This window comes from Zosterops lateralis (assembly GCF_965231275.1).
Source record: "Zosterops lateralis genome assembly, chromosome: Z".
NCBI lineage: Eukaryota > Metazoa > Chordata > Aves > Passeriformes > Zosteropidae > Zosterops > Zosterops lateralis.
Window position 1 is genome coordinate 45,348,192 of NC_139800.1, and position 21,506 is coordinate 45,369,697.

At 38.5% G+C, this 21,506-nt stretch overlaps 1 protein-coding gene across 7 annotated transcripts in view; it reads right to left on the reverse strand.

The window, feature by feature from the left end:
* HOOK3 (hook microtubule tethering protein 3) overlaps nt 1-21,506 on the reverse strand; it is an 83,303-nt gene that overhangs the window by 17,418 nt on the left and 44,379 nt on the right. For 4 of the 7 annotated variants that reach the window (XM_083883669.1, XM_083883670.1, XM_083883674.1 and 1 more), the window contains exons 10-18: nt 20,320-20,460; nt 18,621-18,822; nt 15,267-15,377; nt 12,601-12,688; nt 11,977-12,046; nt 8,002-8,142; nt 5,769-5,856; nt 1,332-1,409; nt 590-624 (exon numbers count right to left, since the gene is read on the reverse strand). In XM_083883669.1, the coding sequence (XP_083739795.1) occupies nt 590-624; nt 1,332-1,409; nt 5,769-5,856; nt 8,002-8,142; nt 11,977-12,046; nt 12,601-12,688; nt 15,267-15,377; nt 18,621-18,822; nt 20,320-20,460 (954 nt within the window). Of the gene's footprint in view, nt 1-589; nt 625-1,331; nt 1,410-1,493; nt 2,226-5,768; nt 5,857-8,001; nt 8,143-11,976; nt 12,047-12,600; nt 12,689-15,266; nt 15,378-18,620; nt 18,823-20,319; nt 20,461-21,506 lie in introns of those variants that run through there. The other 3 variants (XM_083883672.1, XM_083883671.1, XM_083883675.1) reach the window with 2 other exon arrangements.

The window sequence follows — 21,506 nt, forward strand, 5'->3', positions numbered from 1 at the left end:
AGAACTGCAATAGCAGACAATTACTTTGTCAGTAACCATACTTAATTTAGAACTTAAGAGTTAACTGTACAGTGAGGCCGTAAAATGAATACTCATAACTGATATTACATTGAGGAAAGAACAGCTAAACCCAAAGGCAACAAAAACTTCTTTTTGCAGTCAAAAAGCAAATACACTTAGGGAAGTAAAAGATGTGCAAAAATAGCACAATAAAATCACAGCATTTCCAAAAGCATTACCTTCTATACCACCATGTATATCTAAGAGTAAACAAATTAATTTTGTTTATATTAACATGCTTTCCTCAGAAAAAAATTACTTAGTCCTCTTGAGGAAAGATTTGCACAATATTAAGCACAGTTTTCTACCCAACACAAAATGATGACTCCCTCTTCACTCTTACTTTCACAATGGTTTTCTATGGGGGAAAAATAGAATCTGAAAAGCAGATTCCCAAATATTGCTGTGTTATCTAATCTCTTAGTTGTATATTTTCCAGATCCATGATTAATGACTGTGTGCCTTCTTACTATATAGAAAAACACATAATTTCAAACTGCAAACAAAATAGGCAAACAAAAATACTTACAGATGTTCTTCAAGTTTCTTTTTCAGAAGAACTGACTAAAATAGAAAGTTAAATGCTTTGTTTTAATGTATTGTGAAGCTTTAACATATTTTAAAAATTATTTTAAAACATGCAATTTCGACATTCTAACCAAAATCCAACTTTTTAACTTCAGTTTTAGTTCACAACTGTAAAGCCTCTGTGGTAGCAACCTTTCTCATCATAGATGTGTGACTTTAGTAAAATTAGAACCCTTTTAGAACTTTACAAATATTTTCCCAGGAACTAGATCAATAAAAGTAAGATCTATAGATGACAGAATTCTAAGGCAGTTGTTTTAATTTTTTCAGTACTTCGTATTGGAAAGTGCAGCAAAATTTGCAAGAGCTGTCCTCTTTTTGCAAAAATCAGTATTGCATTGCAATTGCATGAAGACATACCAAATTAGCTGGAGTGAATTCCCATCCCCACAGAAGCTAGAAGGAGTAGAGTATTTCTAACTGCAGTGTAGCAAAAATGTCACCTTTTTTGTGTTTCTTATCTTTAGTGATTACAGACACATAAAAATCACTGTACAACTTACAGTGTTCCACTTTCTAGTTAAATCACATTTAGATAAGCTCTTTGAAAAAAAACTTTGAAGTAATTTTTAGATTTTAAACTCACTTTATACACAGTGAATATCTTTCAAAAGGAAAAAAAAACCGAAATCAAATGACTATGAACTGAAAGTAGTGTTAAGTAAATAGAAAGCCATACTCACAATAGCCTTGAGCAGAAGCCCATGCCAAGAAACAGAGATGACATTAGTATAAAGCAAAACAGCAGCCAACAGAAGAAACTATTTAGAAAGTCATGAACAGAAAAAGTTAAAGCTATGTATTTTTCACACATGTGCAACTTCTTCCTGTGTTCTCAAGAGCAATTTCATCTTGTTACATTTTCTAAAACATGTCATTAAACCCAAAAATATAAAAATAATAAAGAAGCACATTTGCAAATCATTGTGTTTAAATCAGAATTCCAAAGGAAAATAACTGCTATTTTGGAAAGTAATTTTAGAATAAAATTCATACAACTAACAAAACCAAGGAAAATAGCCAGTCTCTTGGGCTACAACCAGAACTAAAAGATGCAGGTGTTTTTGTGGTGTGATGCTGAATTGTGTTATTGCCACACTGATTGAATACAAAGCAAATGTAGAGTATTTAAATCTGCAACTGCCTTTTTAGTTTGTATTTATACAGTATTCATCCCACAGGAGGGTTAACATGTGACTGATGGTCCACAACACCATCAGAATGTAAGATAAAATCATCAACAAAATTACTTCATTGTTTTTTCTCCAATATTCTTTCAACAAAGATTTAGTTACCTTGCTAAGAGAAAAAATGACTTCGTGCACTCAAAAAGCTTTTTAGTTTGGTTATACTTCAAAATATTGTCTTTGATCACATTCCTGGGGCATGTTTTTTCATTACTACAGAAGAGATTTTCTTATTGCATGATAAGAAAGGTGGGGAGCCATAAAAACAAGTCAATATGGCTCTACTGACTTCACAGTCAGAAATTTGCAGCAGCTAAGGATCTGCAGGTTTTGACCATTTGGCTTTTTTCTTTTCCAGTCCTCTGAACAACTGCAGCAACACCACCTTTTCTGTAACAAAAAATATTTGTATGCATCTATCAGTCATAAATCATTTGAACTGTCCCCACCACTATGTCTTATCATTTAGGGGACTATTGGCTGGCTGGGACAAGAAAGGGAGAAAGTTGGAAGCAGTGCCCATTTCCCTAAGGTAACAAAATCAAAACTGAACTCAGGAATTTTTTTTTTTTTTTGCATCCTTGTACTGCAGTTGGATTTATCTTGAAACAGCCACAACTACTAGTCAACACTGATTCCACTTGTGTATTATTTATGTAGTACCTGCATTGTTGAGGGAGTAACCCATCTCCCAGCTAGGTAGATCATGTTTTCACAAGCAAGAAACTAATTGTGATAAAAGCCCAAACAATTAAAAGAAGCTGAAATTACTTTACCCATATTAATTGACCCAAAACACATGATTAGAAAAGAGAATAAAATGTTAAATGTGCCATTCTAGGTGCTCCAAGATCCTGTATATACTTGGCAGATAAATTCAAACAGATCACTCTAAAATGGGCAAACATTACTTCTGGGATTTTTGCAGTATCAGTAAGATTTAAAGACTCATACAAATCTAAAATGTAATTATAATTGTTGTTCTCTCATAGGAAGATGAGTATCCTAAACACTACAGAAATAAAAGCCTTTTTGCTTGAAGTTCCTTTCATGGTTACATCAGCCAAAGGAACAAGTTTGTCCGCTTTTTCAGGGCAAAATTTGGTTTAATTTTAGAAGTTAAGGTTAGGGGCAGATGGCTAGGTTCTGGCCTGAGGTTAAGCTAATTTAGCAGGGTATGGGAAACTATGGGTCACCACTGTAGAAGTCTGCTGGATGAGATCGGTAACACTGTAAGGTGATAAAAGTTACAAAATAGCACCATGATGGATGGTCAGATTTCAAGGATGCTGAGAGTAATGGTTTGGGTTGGAAGGGACTTTTTAAAGTCACACACTCCAACCCTGTGCAACAAGCAAGGACACCTTCAACTAGATCAGGTTGCTCAGAGCTCTCTCCAACCTGGCCTTGAATATTCCATGGATGGGGCATCCATAACTTCCCTGAGCAACTTGTTCCAGTGCCTCACCAAATGAAAAAGTGGCTGAACTTTATGGTTAACTGAAGAGGCTAACATAGTTCTGAGGACCTTTTAGGGAGGTGTTGTATCAGTAACAGCACGTAAGGCCAAGACTGCATATGTTAAATTATGAAAAACATTAGGTGTGTGATGGATTTAACAAGTGGGGCAGAGGTCTCAATATAGGAAAGGATTAGGGCAGAGAACAGGAGAACAAGGATGATAAAAGACAGTGATAAGACATGCAAATGATGTAGCCGAAGCTGTTCAGGTAACTGTTGAGTAGCCTCACATGACTACTGCATTCTAGAGGAAAATGAATCAAGCCTATTCTGAGCACACCAGACACATCTGAGTTAATTCTGTAGTCTGACAGATGGCGATAAGGAGGCCATTGCTTGGCCAGCAAGGTAACACTCAGGATGGGCTAAACATACATCCCAACAGAATGTGTCAGTGCCCATTACAGGCCCAACGGCACAGAGCTGCCTTCCACTGCACTTCAATACAAAATCAAAACTGTCCTGTGGACCCTGACACACAGCACGTAACACTGCAAGGACACTTGCCTGGGTTATGGCACTACCTCTACATCTTTTGGGGCATATCTAAAAAACCCTTCAGCTTTAAAACCAAACAAAACTTAAAAGAAAAGAAACCAAAACAAACAAAAAGAAAACCAACAAAAAACAAACCTGAACTCTCACCATACATTTCTGGACTGAATTAAAATAAAGTGTCAATTTTCTGGATTGAACACGTTTACAGTATAAGTACATAAAAATACAGATTTCAGTGCATTGTCATGCAGAAAAACAGCAAAAAAAGAGGAAATTAGCCAAAAATTATGTACTGGTGAACTGTATGCTCTGTTGCTTTTTTGTATGTTTCTGAAGAATCACTCTTTTTGTATAGCTATCCTACAGATAACTCAGGAAGTCTCGGCACAACTTTGATCTACTTGAGCAGCCGGGTTTAACTTCTGAGATTTGCTCTGCTTTAGAAGGGAGATTGCATGAGGAGACCACGAGGTTCTTGCATCTTTAACACTTCCCTGAGTCTACACTCACTCTTTTTCTTCCTTAAGAGTAAATGAAATCCTACAGATCAAACTCAGCAAAACAGGCCATGGAATCAGTGCTTATAAATCACCACTGCTACGGTGAGACCAACACAGAAGCCATGAGTCCAGACATGCTCTAAATTACTGCCCCAACCAGAGCCTCAAAAAGGGACACAACTAAAATTGCAGTAAATAAAGCTGAATACAATTTGTCAGGGATCATTTACAATACTCAGTATCTGAGAATAATTCTTTCATATTTTTGTTCACGCTGAAAAGATTTTGGCAAATAATCAAGACAATAAAGAACATCTCAGAACAAACCTATTTTAACGTGTCTTCTAAAATACATTCTAAATTTATTCAGGAAAATAATCTTGCTGGAAATCAACTACGTGTTTAACATTCATATAGTTTATTCTGAAAATTAAAAGAGTAAACTAAATTTAACACACTCTTAAATGAACACAAGCATCTAAAAAACTTTCACTATTCCATATAAGTTAGTTAAAACAAACCCACAAAAATAGAAAGCAGCACATTACAGTTTGTTGCCAATTAGCAACACGATACACTGAGATCGTGAGCATACACTCTGCAAGTACAGTCCAACAATCACTGCTTTCAAGAGCTTCTTCTTTGAAATACAGGAGATAATAAACAATTTTTGAGTGGAAGACTGAAAGTTGTTTTCCACACTAACTCAGTTACAACGTGTATTCTTACATTTAGAATAAAGTTAATTGTGCATACAGAAACAGAAAATGCTGTGTTGCGTTGAGGGCCTAATTGTTGGTTTTCTTATCTTCTTTTCTTTGTGTTAGAGCCAGGATTAATACAGGGGTGTCACTGTTTTGTGTTCAGACTTGCTGTTTATTAACCGAGTATTAACTTAAAATCTTAAATCTAAGTTTCCTGAATTCCAACACCTAGTTAAATGATTGTTTTGTTTTGGCCTGCCTGGCTGTTTTCGTTCTGAGATACATTTACATGAAGAATTACAGACCTTCAAATGGCTGAAAATGCCTTAACTTTCATTAAGAAAATTAAACCCAAAACTTCAGATACTTTGTTCATGGAGAAGCAACATTTCCTCAATTCCCTGCAAAGCTGTCTATTTTAATTAAGTAATTTTAATGCTGAGTTTTCTATTGCAACCGACACAATTATTCAAATAAAACGTGTGACATCTTCTCTACATAGGATGGTTTTCTATTCTAGACAATTGTCTTACAACCAAGTTAGAGAAGCACAATTTATTGGTAAGAGCATACAAGTAAGTACATAAAACTATTAGAAATCTCTGTCTGTATCATTCTTCTACTATTTTTTTTTTTTTAATTTACAAAAACATGAAAGTTTCAAAAATGTTAACTACTCGAATGTAAGTTTGATGTACATTTCTACTTACATCTTCAGCTTTTGAACCTTGATCCTGCAAAGATTTTTGTAGTTCTTCAACCTGCGACTGTACTTCCAGAAGTCTCTGATTTACCAGTCTAGGAAAGAGACAATATTTGTTTTTCAGAAAAAAACCCCCAAACTGCAAGAGGAAGTCTCAGATTTTTAGTGCCCAGTGCTTTCAGATCATCTACACAAGAAAATGCAATACTGTAAACTACTCACAAAAAAGTTACAGCAGTTCCAAAGATTATAGCATCCAGATGTTCATCCAGAACATTCTCATATTCCTCAAGGACAACATAAATGCATGCAGAAATTAATTCTATATACATGAAAGAAGATCTTTTAACAGTCAGTCTTACTGTGTGAGAGCTGCTAGCTTATGCTTTTGCACCATTACAGAACTGTGTAAACCTGTAGGCTGGAAGGGATATCCACAGGTTGCCTAGATCCAACTTCCTCCTTAAAGCAGGCGTACTTGCTGGGAACCATATCCAGTACCAGGTTTGAACACTTCTAAGGACAGAGGTCTAACAGTCTCTTTGTGCTTGTCTTCGAGAGCTTGGACCCATACTCCATATTTTGTCTGTTGCTTCTCATTCTTCCACTAAGAATCTCTTGAGAAGAGCCCAAATCTGCCTTCTTTCTACCTTCCCATCAGACAGATGCAATCATACTCTCTATGTCACTTTTCCCTTGGCTTGGATAAACCCAGTTGTCAGTTTAATCCCACACATTCCAGTGTCTCTCAGCAGTATTCTGCTGCACACATCCACATCTCTGTGGCATTGAGGAATCCAAAATTATATGCTCTGTCCAGATGTGATAAGTACTGATGAGACATGAACAATCATTTTCCCAGACTGACTGCCTGCACCTCAGTGAGGACAGTCCAGATCACAGTCAACTGCAAGGTCCTCAGATCCTTTGCCCCTCACTAGGACACCAGGGCTTTTGCAGCAGAGCTGCTCCAAAGCGAGGGATGGGGGTTCAATCAGTTAATTCCTGTAGATTGTTGAGCTCCTCTGAATAACAACTTTCCCTTTCAGGACATCCCAAAGTGGTACCATTTTCAATCGCGCTATGAGTGCTGCCCCTGCCATGAGTGAAGTTGTCAATGAAAGTGATGAACAGCACTAGTACTGATGTCTGAGGAACTGGTTGACAGCTAGCTGGGTTTCATTTCACTGACAATAGTACTTTAGGCTCGGCTGTCTGATCACTATCCAATCAAATTTTTTTGCTCACTTTACTGTCCACTTATTTGGTTTATATCTAGCCATTCTGAACATAAGGATACCATGGAGCACTTTATCAATGGCTTTGCTAAAGCTAAGTACTGTCCTTTGTTTCACCTTTCTTCACGTGTGCAGTCATCTCATTGTCAAGATAACTAGATTAGTTAGGCATGATTTACTCTGAATAAATTCAGGCTGACATTTGCCAATTTCTTTCCTGTCCCTCAAGTGGCTGGAAATTGATTCCAGATAGACTTGTTTTGTGCAATTTCCAAAAAGCGAGTTGTGGGTGACCAATCTCTCTAGTTCCTCATACTCTTTTTCTTACCCTTCTTGAAGGTGAGTGCAGTATTTACTTTTTTCAGGCTTCAGGCACTTCCCCCAGTTGAAGGGGAAGATAGGTGAAGATTAGAAAAAGAACAGATTCAAAGCTTAAATAGAAAGCAGCCTCACACCACTATCAGCCAAATACTGTGGCGCGCTCTGATGCACCTCGTCTGATCCCCCTGATGTCTGTATGCTGATTGGCTCAATCCAGCAGGGTCAGCTAGAGAAGGCTGCCAAGGAACATGTCCTGTTGAATTTTAAGTATTGACAAGAATGCAGACAATCTCTCTAGGCAACATAGTCCAATGTTCAGCAGCCCTCACAGTGAAAAAAAAAGTACCTTCTTAAATTCAGATAAAATTTCAGGTGTTTTAAACTCTGCCCACACCCTCTTGCCCTTTTACTGAGTATTACTGACAAGAGTCTATTTCCACCTTCTTTAGATCCTCCCATCACACCCTCGGATAAGATAAATTTATAAGATGTATCCTAAGCCTTCTCTTTTCCAGGCTACATAGTCTCTATTCTTTGGACTTCACTCATACAAAAGACTCTGCAGTCCTGTAATCACATCCTTGTGGCCTTTCACAGGACTGATTCCATAAAATCTATATCTTTATTCTCCTGGGGATGGCTGTAGGAAAGTCAGCTGAAGCAGAGGACAAAATTTCTTACCTGTTTTCTGTCTCCAATTCATTCTTCCGTAAGTTTGCATCATCAAGAAGGCTCTGCAACAAGGCAATCTTCTCATTGTCAGAACCTTCTTGGTTCAATTTTAACATCTTGTTCTCATGCTGAAGGCGGATGAGTTTCTCCCTAAACACACAGAACACAATTTTGTAAAAAAAAGAATGCAAATATCTATAACAAACAAACCAGTTTACCATAGGAAATAAAATAACAACATAAATATCATCTTTTTAAGGAAGATACTGCAACACCAAGCGTATCTTCAACCCCCCAAATACAACTCCAATTTAAGGAGTTCTAATGGCAGAACACAGAAAACAAGGAAATTACCTCAGTGCCCCCCCATCAGATCTGACAGTACAGCTCAACAGATATACAGGGAGAAGAGAGAATGCAAAACTTAATACCAAGTGTGAAGGAAGACTGTCATCTCAGCTGTTACTGAACTACTGCATAAATCTGAGCAACTCACTTTAACCCTTGGCTGTTTACACAGAATCACAGAATCATTTGTGTTGAAAAGACTCTTAAGATCATCAAGATACAACATAAACGCAGCACCGCCAAGTCCACCACAGAACCATGTCACTTAAGCACTACATCTACACATCTTTTAAACACCACCAGGGATGATGACTCAACCACTTCCCTGGGTGCAATTCCTGATAACCCCTTCTGGTGAAGAAATGATTCCTAATATCCAATCTAGACCTTGTCAGCACAGCTTTAGGAAAAAAGACCAACCCCCACCTAGCTACAACCTCCTTTCAAACAGTTCTAGAGAATGATAAGGCCACCCCTGAGCCTCCTTTCTCCAGGATAAACAACCTCCTGCTCCTCATAGGACTTAAATCTAGAGAATTAAGGCCCTTCTCCAGATCTACTGTCCTTCTCCAGACATGCTCAGTGTCCTTCTCTGTAGTGAGAGGATACAAAACTTGACCTAGAACTTGAGATGCAGCTTCACCAGTGCCAAGTACAGGGGGACAATCCCTGTCCTGGTCCTGCTGGCCACCCTAGTGTTGATACAGGCCAGGATGCCATTGGCCTTCTTGGCCCCCTGGAGGTTCAGTGGTTCTGGTTCAGCTGCTGTCAACCAAGACCACCAAATCCACACCAGAATAACAGGTGCTATCCACAGGGATCTGGACAAACTGAAGAACTGGGGCTATGAAAACATCATGAGGTTCAACAAGGCCAAGTGTAAGGTCCTGCACTTGGCCTATGGCAACCACTGGTATCAGTCCAGTCTGGGTGCTGCACAGATGGAGAGCAGCCCTGGGGAGAAGGACTTGGGGGTGCTGGTGGGTGAGAGGCTGGACATGACCCAGCCATGGGCACTCCCAGCCCAGAAAGCCAAACGTGTCCTAGGCTGCATCCAGAGCAGTGTGGGCAGCAGGGGAGGGAGGGGATTCTGCCCCTCTGCTCTGCTCTGGTGATACCCCAGCTGGAACCCTGCACCCAGCTCTGGGGTCCCAGCACAGGAAGTATGTCAACTAATTGAAGTGAGTCCAGAGGAAGCCGGTAAGGTGATCACAGGGATGGAGCGCCTTTACTCTGAAAACAGGCTGAGAGAGTTGTAGATCAGCCACCAGGGATACCTTAGAACAGCCCTACAGTGCCTGAAAGGAGTGAACAAGGGAGCTGTAGAGGGATTTTTTACAAGAGCATGGAGAGACAACAAAAAGGAGAGTGGTGTTAAACAGAAAAAGGGTGGTTTAGATTAGGTATTAAAAAAAAAAAATCCTTTACTTTGAGGGTTTGGAGGCAATGGAAAAGGGAATTCTGGATGCTCCATACCTGGCAGTATTCCAGGCTAGCTTGGATGGGGATTTGAGCAACCTGGTCTACTGTAAGGCATCTCTGCCCATGGCAGTGGAGGTGGAACGAGATGATCTTTAAGGTCCCTTCCAACCCAAGTTGTTTTATGACTCTATGATTACTTCCCACTGTGCATCTTGTCAGCCACTTTCCTCCAAGTCTGCAGCACTATACAGGTTGTTGGGACCCGAGGGCAGGACCTAGCCCTTGGTCATGTTGAACTTCTTAAGTTGTCCTCCACCCACAGATACAACCTGTGCAGATTCCTCTGCAAAGCCTTCCAACCCTCCAGAAGGTCAACACTGTCCTGAGTAAATCAAAATGTTACTGTATTCCATATCTATCTGTGCCCAAAATTGTTACTCTCTTCCTGCAGCTGGCAAACAGAATGGGGGACAGGGGCTGGGGGGGTGCCCTGGGCTCTTTAAAAGTTGAAGCACTCAGGCAGTCACTCTCTGTCCTCTTGGCTTGCCTCCTGGTTCTTTCTTCCCTCTACTTGCTACAGCAGCAAGTTGAGAAACTCTACTTGGCAATCAAAAACTGTTTCAGAGTGAATTTTGCAACACCTGTCTGCAGCCACTCCCTCAGCACCCTTCAGTGGATCTCACCCACCCCTATGGATTTGCAGATGTCTAAGTGGCATAGCTGTTCCCTCCTGTATCGTGGAAGCTCTGTTCAGCTTCTCACATCTGTCTTCCAGATCAGCAGTCTTTCTATCAAAGACCGTGGCAAATAAGGCTTTAAGTAGATCAGCCTTTTCACTGTCCTTTATGTATGGTTGTCCTTGCAATCAATAAGGGATTGAGATTTTCCTTAACCCTCATTTAATTGTGAATGCATTTATAGAATTATTTTTTTTATTGTCTTTCATTGGTAATAGCCAGAATAAGATCTAGTTGGGCTTTGGCCCATCTATTTTTCATCCTGTATAATGGCACAACATCTCTCTAGTCCTCCTGAGCGGCTCTGCCCCTTCTTCCAAATATGATACAATCTTTTTTATCCCTAATTGTCACCAAAGCTCTGTGCAGCCCAGCCAGTCTTCCTGATGGCTCATCATTTGGCACACGGAGACAGCCTGCTCCTGCACTTGAACAGTTCCTTCTTGCCCTCCCGAACTCCTTTGCCCTTCAGGACTGGCTTCCAAGCAACTCTGTCAACCAGACTCCTAAATGGGCCAAAGTCTGCCCTATAGAAGTCTGAACTAGAGGTTCTGCTGGCTTCTGTCCTCAGTTCTCTGAGAATCAAAAACTCTCTCATTCAGTGGCTGCTCTGCCCAAGATGGCCTCTGATCATCATGTCATCCACCAGTCCTTTCCTGTTCATAAACAGTGAGTCCATATCTTCCCCAGCTGGCTCGCTCAGCAGCTGGGTTCGTAAATTATCTTCCACACAGTTCAAGAACTTGCTAGACTGATCTCTTTCTGCTGTGCTGCATTTGTAGCAGCCATCTGGTGTTGAAATCCTCCATAAAAAGAAGGGCCAGCAATCTCAAGACCTCTCCCAGCTGCTTAAAGTATACTGCATCCTAGGCAAGTGGTCTATAACACATCCACCAGAATATCTGCCTTGTGGTCTTCCCCTAATTCTTACTTATAAATACTCAACTCTTTTGGTACCATCATCAAGCTCCAGACAACCAAAACAGGGCAACAGCAAGAACCTTTTTCTAATATCCAAACTTTCCCTGACACAAATTCAGAGCATTTCCTTGGGTCCTGTCAGTGGTCAAAACAGACAAGAGATGAGTCTCTGCCCCTCCTCTTCCTCTCATGAGGAAGGTGGAAACCACCATAAGATCTCTGCTCAGTCTCCTCCTCTCCAGGTTGAACAGACCAAGTGAACTCAGCTACTCATCATACAGTTTCCCCTCAATGCCCTTCACCATCTTTGTGGCCCTCCTTTGGATGTTAAGAGTTTTATGTCTTTCTCATATTGTGAAACCCAAAACTGCACACAGGACTCTGCCCCAGTGCAGAGCAGAGCAGGACAATCCCCTCTCCTGCCCAGCTGTGATGCTGTGCCTGATGCTCCCAAGGACACAGTTGCCACCCCCGGCTGCCAGGGTACTGCTCACTCATGTTCAACTTGCCATTGATCATTGCAGAGGTCAGTAAAACAAAGTATGTATTAACTTACTTTATTTCAGGAGTAATGATTTCTGCTGCTAAACTGTCTGAAGGCTCTTGTCTTCCCAGAGGCATCAATCCTGAGTAAGGAAATGCACACCACTTACTTTTTTACATGACAAGAAGTAGACATTGTTCTAGAAGTTTTAGACTATTGCTAGACAACGTGAAATGACACAAAGTCAGGCTACAGTAAGACGGACAAACAAGCAATATTTCATTTGGTAAACCATTGTCTGATTTTATCCATTCTGAAGAAATGTTGCAGTTTATTTCCTGCTCATTATCTTATCTAAGAACTACAAAGGTACACAAGACTACACATACAAATGAACTACGACACAGGAAACATCATGAGAAAATATCTCTCTAAAGAAAACCACGTAACTACATAGAAATCAGATACACATTATAAAAATATCCCACTGGAGAGGAGACTAGAATTTTTGATTGACTGAAATAACATTCAAAGCTTTTGCTTCCTTATGAAGCTATGAATAGTTGAAGTTTTTCACTGTTGATTTTATAAGAACTTAAATTTATTCTGTGCTAAACAAAAGCACATTCAATACTCTACAGAAAACCCCTGTACACTTCAGAAAAGAAGCATTTAATCTCTTGATTTGTCCTTTACCTGTAGTGGTGAGTTGACCCTCCTGAGCTTGTACACACCTAAGTTCTTCAATAGTTTCTTTCAAAGAATCTCTTTCTGTTCTTAATCTCTGAGTAATTGGAAAGAGAATGAGTATCAGTCTTGGCAGTACAAATACATCTCTAACAGCCCTCAAAATTTTAAAAATAATTTAAGGGAACTCTAGAAATTACTCTCAAATTAAACTATGTCAGTCTATTTAATAACAGAATAAATGTAAGTATTATATATTCCACCAGAACAGTGGCTTGGAGTTTTTTTGGGAGAAGGGTTGGTGATCTTATTGGACTAAAAATAGCAGGGGTATAAGCTTACAAAATCAAGATATTAGTGACACAAAGTTCTGGTACTGGGGTAGTAAACAGTATCCACTGTGGCCACTCAGCTATTTTCCTTTTCCTTTCATTGTGGCTGATTCCAAGGGAAAAATGGAAGTCAGTTGAGAGACCACAGATGTTTCCCTCACCATGAATCCAAGATTCAGCCAGGAGTGAAATAACGAGCAGGTAAGTACAGAGTCAATATAACAAACTGCTTTTATTTCACTTTGTTTGTCTTTCACTAGTGAAAGTGTGAGCAGTATTTCCATATGCAGCATTCCTCCTGCGTGTCAGCTGGCCTTGTCAATCACCAGCACTTGGCTATGAAAGAAAACCAGTTGCTTAAGACTTGGTCCAAATAAAACTGAAGAATACGACTGGATCACCTTGGGATCCAGACAGATGTGCTATTCAGTAGCATCAGGCAAATACTCTTTCAATTTGGCACAAGTACTCTTCTGGCAAAAAAAAAAAAAAAAAAGAATCTACAGATAGCACCAAGTTTTTGTCCAGAAGGTTGCCAAGAGTCAAAAAAAAGGTGAAGAAATGGGCTACTATGTAATGATTCAAGTTATAATTTGCTCCAAAATCAGATATGTTTAGTATTAGTAGATGGTCCAGGGCAGACCATTAGGTATGTGTTTAGGTATGGAGTTGTATTGGCTGATAGCATTTCATTTTACTAACAGCTGATTACCAAATGCCAGAATATTTTAGTGACTGGAAAAAGCTCTAGGGCTTCACTAGCACAAGCAGCTTAATAATTATCTTAGTACTTAAAACATACCACAGAGGTAAAATTCCAAGCTACTTTAATGAAGATATCAAACACTACCGTGCTTTGCCAGAACATAAGGAAAAAGATAAAGTCAATTTCAGTAACTATTTCCAAAATATAACTGACAACATACCACTACTTAGTTTGTGACCTGTGGTGCACTACTTTACCCATACGTATTGACAACAGAGAACAGAAAGAGTAGGTAATACAGACATTGAATCATTAAACTCATGTGATAAGGGACTTCTTGCTATAATTTACTTCTCACACGTGCATATCCATTTGAAAGAATGTACTTAAAAACAACATCCAGCTCAAAAAATAGCTATTTGCCAGGGGGTAAAACAAAACACTATACGACAATGGCCTGCAATTCAGATCCTTTGCGCAAGATGAAATGGTCCACTGAGCCATGGATAAGCCACAGAAACAACTTCACCATTGTCCAACATAAAAGAATTGGAAAAAAATCCCAATTTAAAAATAAAAAGCAGGAAAGAAAGCCAAAGCACAATACCAATACAATTATTATGAACATTAAAGCCTGATTTGAAGGGCAGATGGAAGTGATGTGAAGGTCAAGTGTCCACCAGAGCTTGAAAATTTAATTAAAAAACGGCAACCAATGGCCTATGAATGTAAAGAAACTGAAAACTTTCAGTTCAAATGATATTTAAGTGCTGGGCTTGGAAATCTTGGAAATAATTGGATGTGAAAAATTACTAGTGAGGAAAAAGTCAACCATTTCTGACAGCTGGATCAATGGACTTATAATTAAAACATGCCTAAGAAACTGCTAGCTTCAGTTGCTGACCTTGATTTTAGGTAGTTTGAGGCACCTGTATATACATTCCTAAGAAACAAGCTGAAATTAACTTGAGAAATGACAGCGTGTAAGAGAAGTCTGAAGGATCAGTCTCGGCAAGAGAAGACAGAGCATTTATTGCAGAATCACTAGCAGCAAATGACACAAGAGGAAGGGGATAGATTGGTATCTACCCTGTGTGTTCCACGCTGGCAGTACAAGATATGTCAACAAGGAGCTGTCATAAAAGGTGAGATCGCCCTGAATACAACTACTATACAACTATATACAGCTACTAAGCCTCTTGCTACATTAGTGATGACTCCACAAAGAGAAGCATGCTGATGGCACCTCAAAGAATGCCTTAGGGAAAAAACACAACAGGAATTTAGTTCTAGGATGATACTGCAGAAACTCTGTTGTAAATAACTTTTCAGAATACATAATAATTACCCTGGGTACTTATTAACTTTGTCATGGTAAATGGTAAGGAAACAACCTCAGATGCCAAATATGAAAGCTTTTCCTCTTAAAAATGGGTTGCATGTGATTTTGTACAGTCACTTTACTCCCTGCTGTACAATTCTCAGGTTGAAAAAGTATCTCGTACACAAACATTAGAAAATTTTAGAGGAAAAAAGACTTCCTAATTTAAAAAGATGGCTAACTATACCATATCTCTGTGTTATAAAGGATACAAAGTTGCTATTGTTACTAACAAAAAAATAACCTTGGCACTTACATCTTTTTCTTTTTGGAGGCTGTCTACTTTTTCTTTCAGTCGTTTGCATTCATAATCTAATTTATCAGCTTTCTTGGATTCTTCAGATAACCTGTTTTGTAGTTCAACTGCCTGTGAGAACAAGAATCAATAATGTGTCTGCAAATATTAAAACAAAATACACAAGACAAAGTAGCCAACTACAATGCACCATAAGTCATGTTGTAAAATAAGTGAAATAGTTACTTATAGGACATACTAAAAACGTCTTTCACCAGTTGTTCTGTGTTTCAGCAAAATAAAAAGCATTCAAATATTAGGTCTTAGTGCAAGCAAAGATAGAAAAAATGTGAAGTATTTTCAGTACATCTAAAACAAGAACTTAAGCTCAAGCAAGGTTTATAGAAAAAAAGCTATGTAGCTCTAGGGATCAAAAAGCTTAGGAAAGCAGAAAAATCTTTCTGCATTCTGAAAAGTCTAGTAAAAAGACTCTGAAGAAAGCCAATTATCTAAACCTTTTGTTAGCTTTATTTCATAAGCCTCACTGAGAATTCAACTACTAGTTCATGCAGCCAGGTAACATTCCCTAACCTGAGAGGTCCTAATAATTTTTAATACACTAACATAAAGATTCAGCCAGGCTCCAGCTTTACTTCAGTGAGAAACACTGCCAAATGCACAGATCAGTAAAGAGCTCTTAAAATTAAGTGAACAGAAATGTGAAAGCCGAGCACAACAGAAGGTAGATCAGTGAAGTTTTCACTGTCTTCTCTTTTCAAAACTTTCAAGCCTTTACTAGCAAAGATTCATTCCCAGAACACTAGTAAAGCTCATAATGCAGAGAGCATGGAAGCAAATAAGCTAAATAAAGACTGACCTGCAAATACAAAAGCTGAATGAAGACTCAGCTAAAGACCTACACCTTCTTCTGAAGCAATTTTAAGAAGGCTTTTTCATGGCTTTTAGATTACAAAGGAAGCAGTAGCCATATCTACATCAAGATTCCCCAGTGGTTCTAGTGGCCTTTTATTTTCAATGTGAACAACCATAGTAAAATAATTACAAGGCCTAAAATATCCATGGTCTTAAGTCTTAAAAAAGGACTTTGATGATGTTGTTCTTAAATTAAAGGCTGCAAAACCAACAGGCTTGCATTTTCTGAGATTAAATAAATGAACATGTTATATATGAAAATATTTCATTTTTCAGATGTGACATGTATGACTAGGGCTATAGCTGCAGGTACAACAAAAAAATTGCAGGCCTTCACCAGTGACAGTGCCACCACTTGCAAAGTATGAGTATTTTCACCTCAAATGTTAACAAGTACATTCACGTTTGTCATCAATCATGCTAAGGTAATGAATGGTAGGTAGAAAAACACTGTAGGAAATAAATTTGTCTTGAATTAGGACTTGTGAGTGTATAGAAAAACATACAGTTTCATGGTAATGCAGAAGATTAAAAAAAAAAGAAAAATGAACTGCCATTACATTTACTAAGCATTATCTGTGTGTGGAATGAGTAAAGCAGGAATCTTGCAACAAAGAAAAGCAAAACATAGTGTTAACTATGTATCAGAATGCACATGCACAAAGGGGCTGAATTAAAATTACAAAAATTATCCCGCAGTCTTCGCATTTCAATTCTTTATGCTGAAATGAAGTTTCTTAGAAAAAGGCTTGTGCTTGCTCTCAGAAGAGTGAACACAAAACACCACCACTCAACCTCACCTCACAGAGTCTGCTCTGTGAAGATGCAATTTCCTTGCAGATTACTACAGGAATTTGAATCAATCACTTTCATCTGCATAGCCAAAGAAATAATTCTCTAATGGCATCCTCATGAGTGGGGTTAGATCCTTCAAACACCAGACAAGACGTATTCCATTAAAGGAGTACACTAGTACTCACACAGTGACATAAATCATAAGCCTTTTATCTGGCTTACTTCTGATAACACAATTTAGGATTCCCAGAAAAATAATTTTGTGGTTTGTAAGTCACAGGCAGGTCTCAAAAGGAGGCCAGTCTTACAGACACTGAAGACAAACACGGTGTTAGGTGAAGAAAACACATCTGCCACAGGACACCTGAGGCTTATTCCAGTCCCAGCCAATAAACGGTTTTGCACTAAACAGCTCCTCATACAAGAAATCCCACTTATAAAATACAGGGCATAACGAAGAAAAGGAGTACTTTAGCAGCAAAAATTATGGGATTGACCCTCCTAAAATCCATTTGGTTGGTGAAATAAGAAGAATCAAATGCAGATGTTGGGATTATAGAACAATATCACATTCTCAGCTGTTTAATGGAGTGAAATATAACGTTGCCAGTAAATTTAATACTACTCATGTGGAAGGCCATTCCTTTCTACATTTACTTTTCTCTCTGCCCTCTTGGACATTTTTCCTTATCCAAGTTATTTCTTTCTGGTAATATCATTTGGGCTATATTTAAAATTAGCCCACATAGGCTGAAATAGTTTCTTTAAACACTGATATGGCCAAGCAGAGGTTAAAAAAATCTAACAAGTCTTAGGGAGACACATTGCTCCTGGGCTTTCAATATTGTTAGTGCTTGTTTCTGTACTTTATTCTACAATAAACTGACATACAGGAACCCCCTGTGCTGTGATCATTTGTGCAGAAAGAAATACACTACTGCTTTTATAAAGCATGTTTTGCCTAGCCCTGTAACCAGAATACCAAAATGATATTGTGTCCCTGTAGTATAGAAGCAGAAACAAGATTAAACACATCCTCCACCTTTACAGAAACAGCATCACATGGCACCTGGATAAACAGGAGGATAAACAGGTGCCTTTCACTCCTCAGAGTGTGCTGGTGACATATGTTGTATACCACTAGGTGGATGTAAAAAACAAGGATGACATGTGTCCTTCTCTCTTCTGAAGTTGAAAAATTCAGATATATCAGACAAACTAGAACCTTAAAAAAGGGGGTTGGTTATTTAACCACAGGAACAACTCACCTCAGCTGTGGTATGTTCCTCATTGCTAGTAAATTGTAAGTGAGAAATGGATACTTTTTCTGAAAGGACAGCCTTTAATTCAAGCCCCGCTACTGAATATGAATTCAGAATCATTTTAGAAAAAAAATACCCCACTTAACATCTGTTGAGTTTTTAAATGCAAGAAATACTGCTTCTTGACAAAGTATCAAACTTGTAGTAATGACAAGAATTGCAAGAAAGGAGGACAAAGGTTGCAAGCACCTACAAAACATGGAAGTCTTCAAAACAAGAGCTGTTTTTTTCATAGGTATTTTTTACTTTGAGGTATTAGCCATGTTATGCACACAAAGTGCTGAACAATACAAAGTGCTATTGCACCAATGATGCCTGTCCTCACCTGTCTCTTGTATGTTTCCAGCTGACTGCGTGCTGCGTTGGCCTTCCTTAGTTCTTCTTCCAGGCTCACGGTATTTTGCATGTACATTGTATTCTTCTCTTCTAAAAGCTTCACTTGCCGCCGCAAATCACCCAGGTCCTCCAATTTCTTTTTGTATGACTCTACCTGGCTTTCTAACTTGGCTACTTTATCAGAAGAATGCCTGAAGGGACAGATTTGCATCAAATTTGAACTCTGAAAACTAACGAAATTAACAGAATTTAAAATACTTCCTAACTGTTTAACGCAGAAGACATTTTGAGACATCATGAGGAGAACAATAAAGCAATCATATCCTCCTATTACCAATATTTTCACTTTTAAATTGTCTGTTTTCCTCCCCATAACTATTCGTCGATTCTAAGAGCTGCAGCTGAAGGTTCTTTTAGACCCTATCCTTCTTCCTAATACAACCTTCTTATCTGCTTCCAATCTTAAAATAACAGCTAAAGCAACCTCACTCCACCCACTTCCTTTCAATTCTAAATTATCTTCTGTCCTAAATTTTTCAAGGGTAAAGAAGAAAAGTTTCTGACATTCATTTTAATGATAACCAGGAATAAAATCATGAAGATCTCTTTGCTAGACAAATTGTACTTGGTGACAGAGAAGCACCATAATAGTTCTGGAACTTGATTCCTTTTTAAAAAAGACAAACACCAGGCTTTAGCTTTTAAGTGTTTTACCAATCCATCTGCTGCACTGCCAAGATTACAATGGACCTTACCTCCCCCAACGACCTCTGCTACTATTACTGTTCCGAGTTTAATTTTAGAATCAACCAATTTACAGACTCAATCTTCTGTGAAATCCAGGGAATCTCCCACTGTATTAATAGGTTGGTTTATGGAACACTGCAGCAAGCCAGCTCTGTTTAATCCTCAGTGAGCTGCATGGCTTCTCTCTTGGGACAAGGAATTGCTCTTTGAACCCATGCCACCCACACAGTTTATGCAGCCTGATGGGTTCATTTTTTGTATTAATGACAGAAGGGATAAAGACAGATAGCTTTGGTAAAAGGCTGCTGGTGAATCAGGAACAGCCATATTAAATATGCCTTGCTAGACAGAATGGGTAACTGTTCCGAATAACCCATGGCAATAGATTCTAATACTGAAGGAATATGCTCCATAGTAAAAGTGGCTGTCCCACCTTACAAACCCCTAATATCATCAAATCATAACAACTTTTGTTGCTAAAATCAAGTGGGAATGAGAGCTGCAACAGATATTGTTCATATTAATATTGCGTGATAAACCAAAAGCACCACCCAAAGTCCTAACAATGTAAACTCAGGAAAGGAAACAGCCTATCTTCTGATGAGGAAACAGCCTATCTTCTGATGAGAACAGGTGCCTGAGACATGATGAAGGTGAATACTGCACACTCAAAGAGACCAGTGAGTGCCATTATAACCATGATTTGGCATAGAATTACTGAGTTTATTAATAGTTATTGATTACGTACAAAATAAGCAACTATTTTACTCAAGCAGAATTTTGTGCCAGTCTGTGTACAAAAACTGGAGGATCCAAAGAATCTTGGCATTGGAAGTGTTTAATATAAAATTATTTAAACAAAAGGTAATGTAGATTAAGTACACAAATTATATAGATTAAAAGGTAGTACTTAGAAAAAGAGTTCATGGAACAAAATTTACCTGAGTACATCTATCTCATCCTTCAAAGACTGAGCCTCCTCTGCCAGTGTAGTGAGCTCTTCTGTTTGCTGTCTCAATTCTGCAATTTCCTTTTCTAGTTCTTCACAGCGTATTCGATAGTCATCTTTGGCAGCTTCTAATCTGTAGGAATGAAAAAAATCCCCAGGAAATAATTTCTCATCCTGAGCCACAGTTACCTCTCCTCATCATCATCCCCTCTAAGAACACACAAAATGGCCTCCTGCTGCAGTGAAGGAAAACAACGACCCAATGTGCTTATTCAAAATGTAAAAGTAGATTGACTTTATCAATGCTCCCAATTTAACATCAGTCCTTCTATTAAAAAATTCACAAGGTAATGTATGTTCTCATAATGAAAATACCTGAGGTTTCCTTCTATAACAGTAGTTTTTCACAAGGGAAGCTTAAGGAGAAATTTTTATCTTTTTTCATCTTTGGGCATCCAGAGAACATAACACCTTTATTCTAAGATTCTGTTCAGCTGTCCAACTCAGATACCTCCAACAATATTGACCTGATTGTTAGTTATAAATGCCATAGAACTCTCATTGAAGTGTCTTTATTTATTTACTCATAAAGAACCTGTGCATGCTCAGTACATCTGGAGAACCAGGCTATCTAGTTAGCAAGTAAAGAACTCTGACAAAAGTTGCTGAATTGCTTGCACACTCTATGCATAGGCAAAGCTATATTAACTTGGCAGTGAGCAAAGGGAGCAATAGAAACTTTTTCAAAGTATTTTGAATGAATGGAAGAAAGACACAACCCAAAACAGAAAGTCCTACTGTAATTTTGCTCTGAAATTAAAACAAAAACAATCCAGGATAGGAGAAAAGGGCAATAGGGAAAATAAAATTGACGAGTCCAAAAACAATCTACAAGAATGGAGACAAGAGAAAATCTTCGAGTCATCCAAACCAGAAATAAAGATTTCAATCATGACAGACCACAACAGTCAAAGGACAAAGAGGCAAGACTAGGAGAAAAAATTATGTACTGCACTAGACACCAGCTAAGCTGTATGTACATCCTCCTTGATCAGGTAGCGTTGGAAGCAACACATAAAAATTGCCGTTAGAAGCCACATAACCTTGAAGACAGGGAAAGGAGGTAAAAGAGACTGGGAATGAGTCTCAAATATGAAAATGGTTTTTAGAATGACCTTC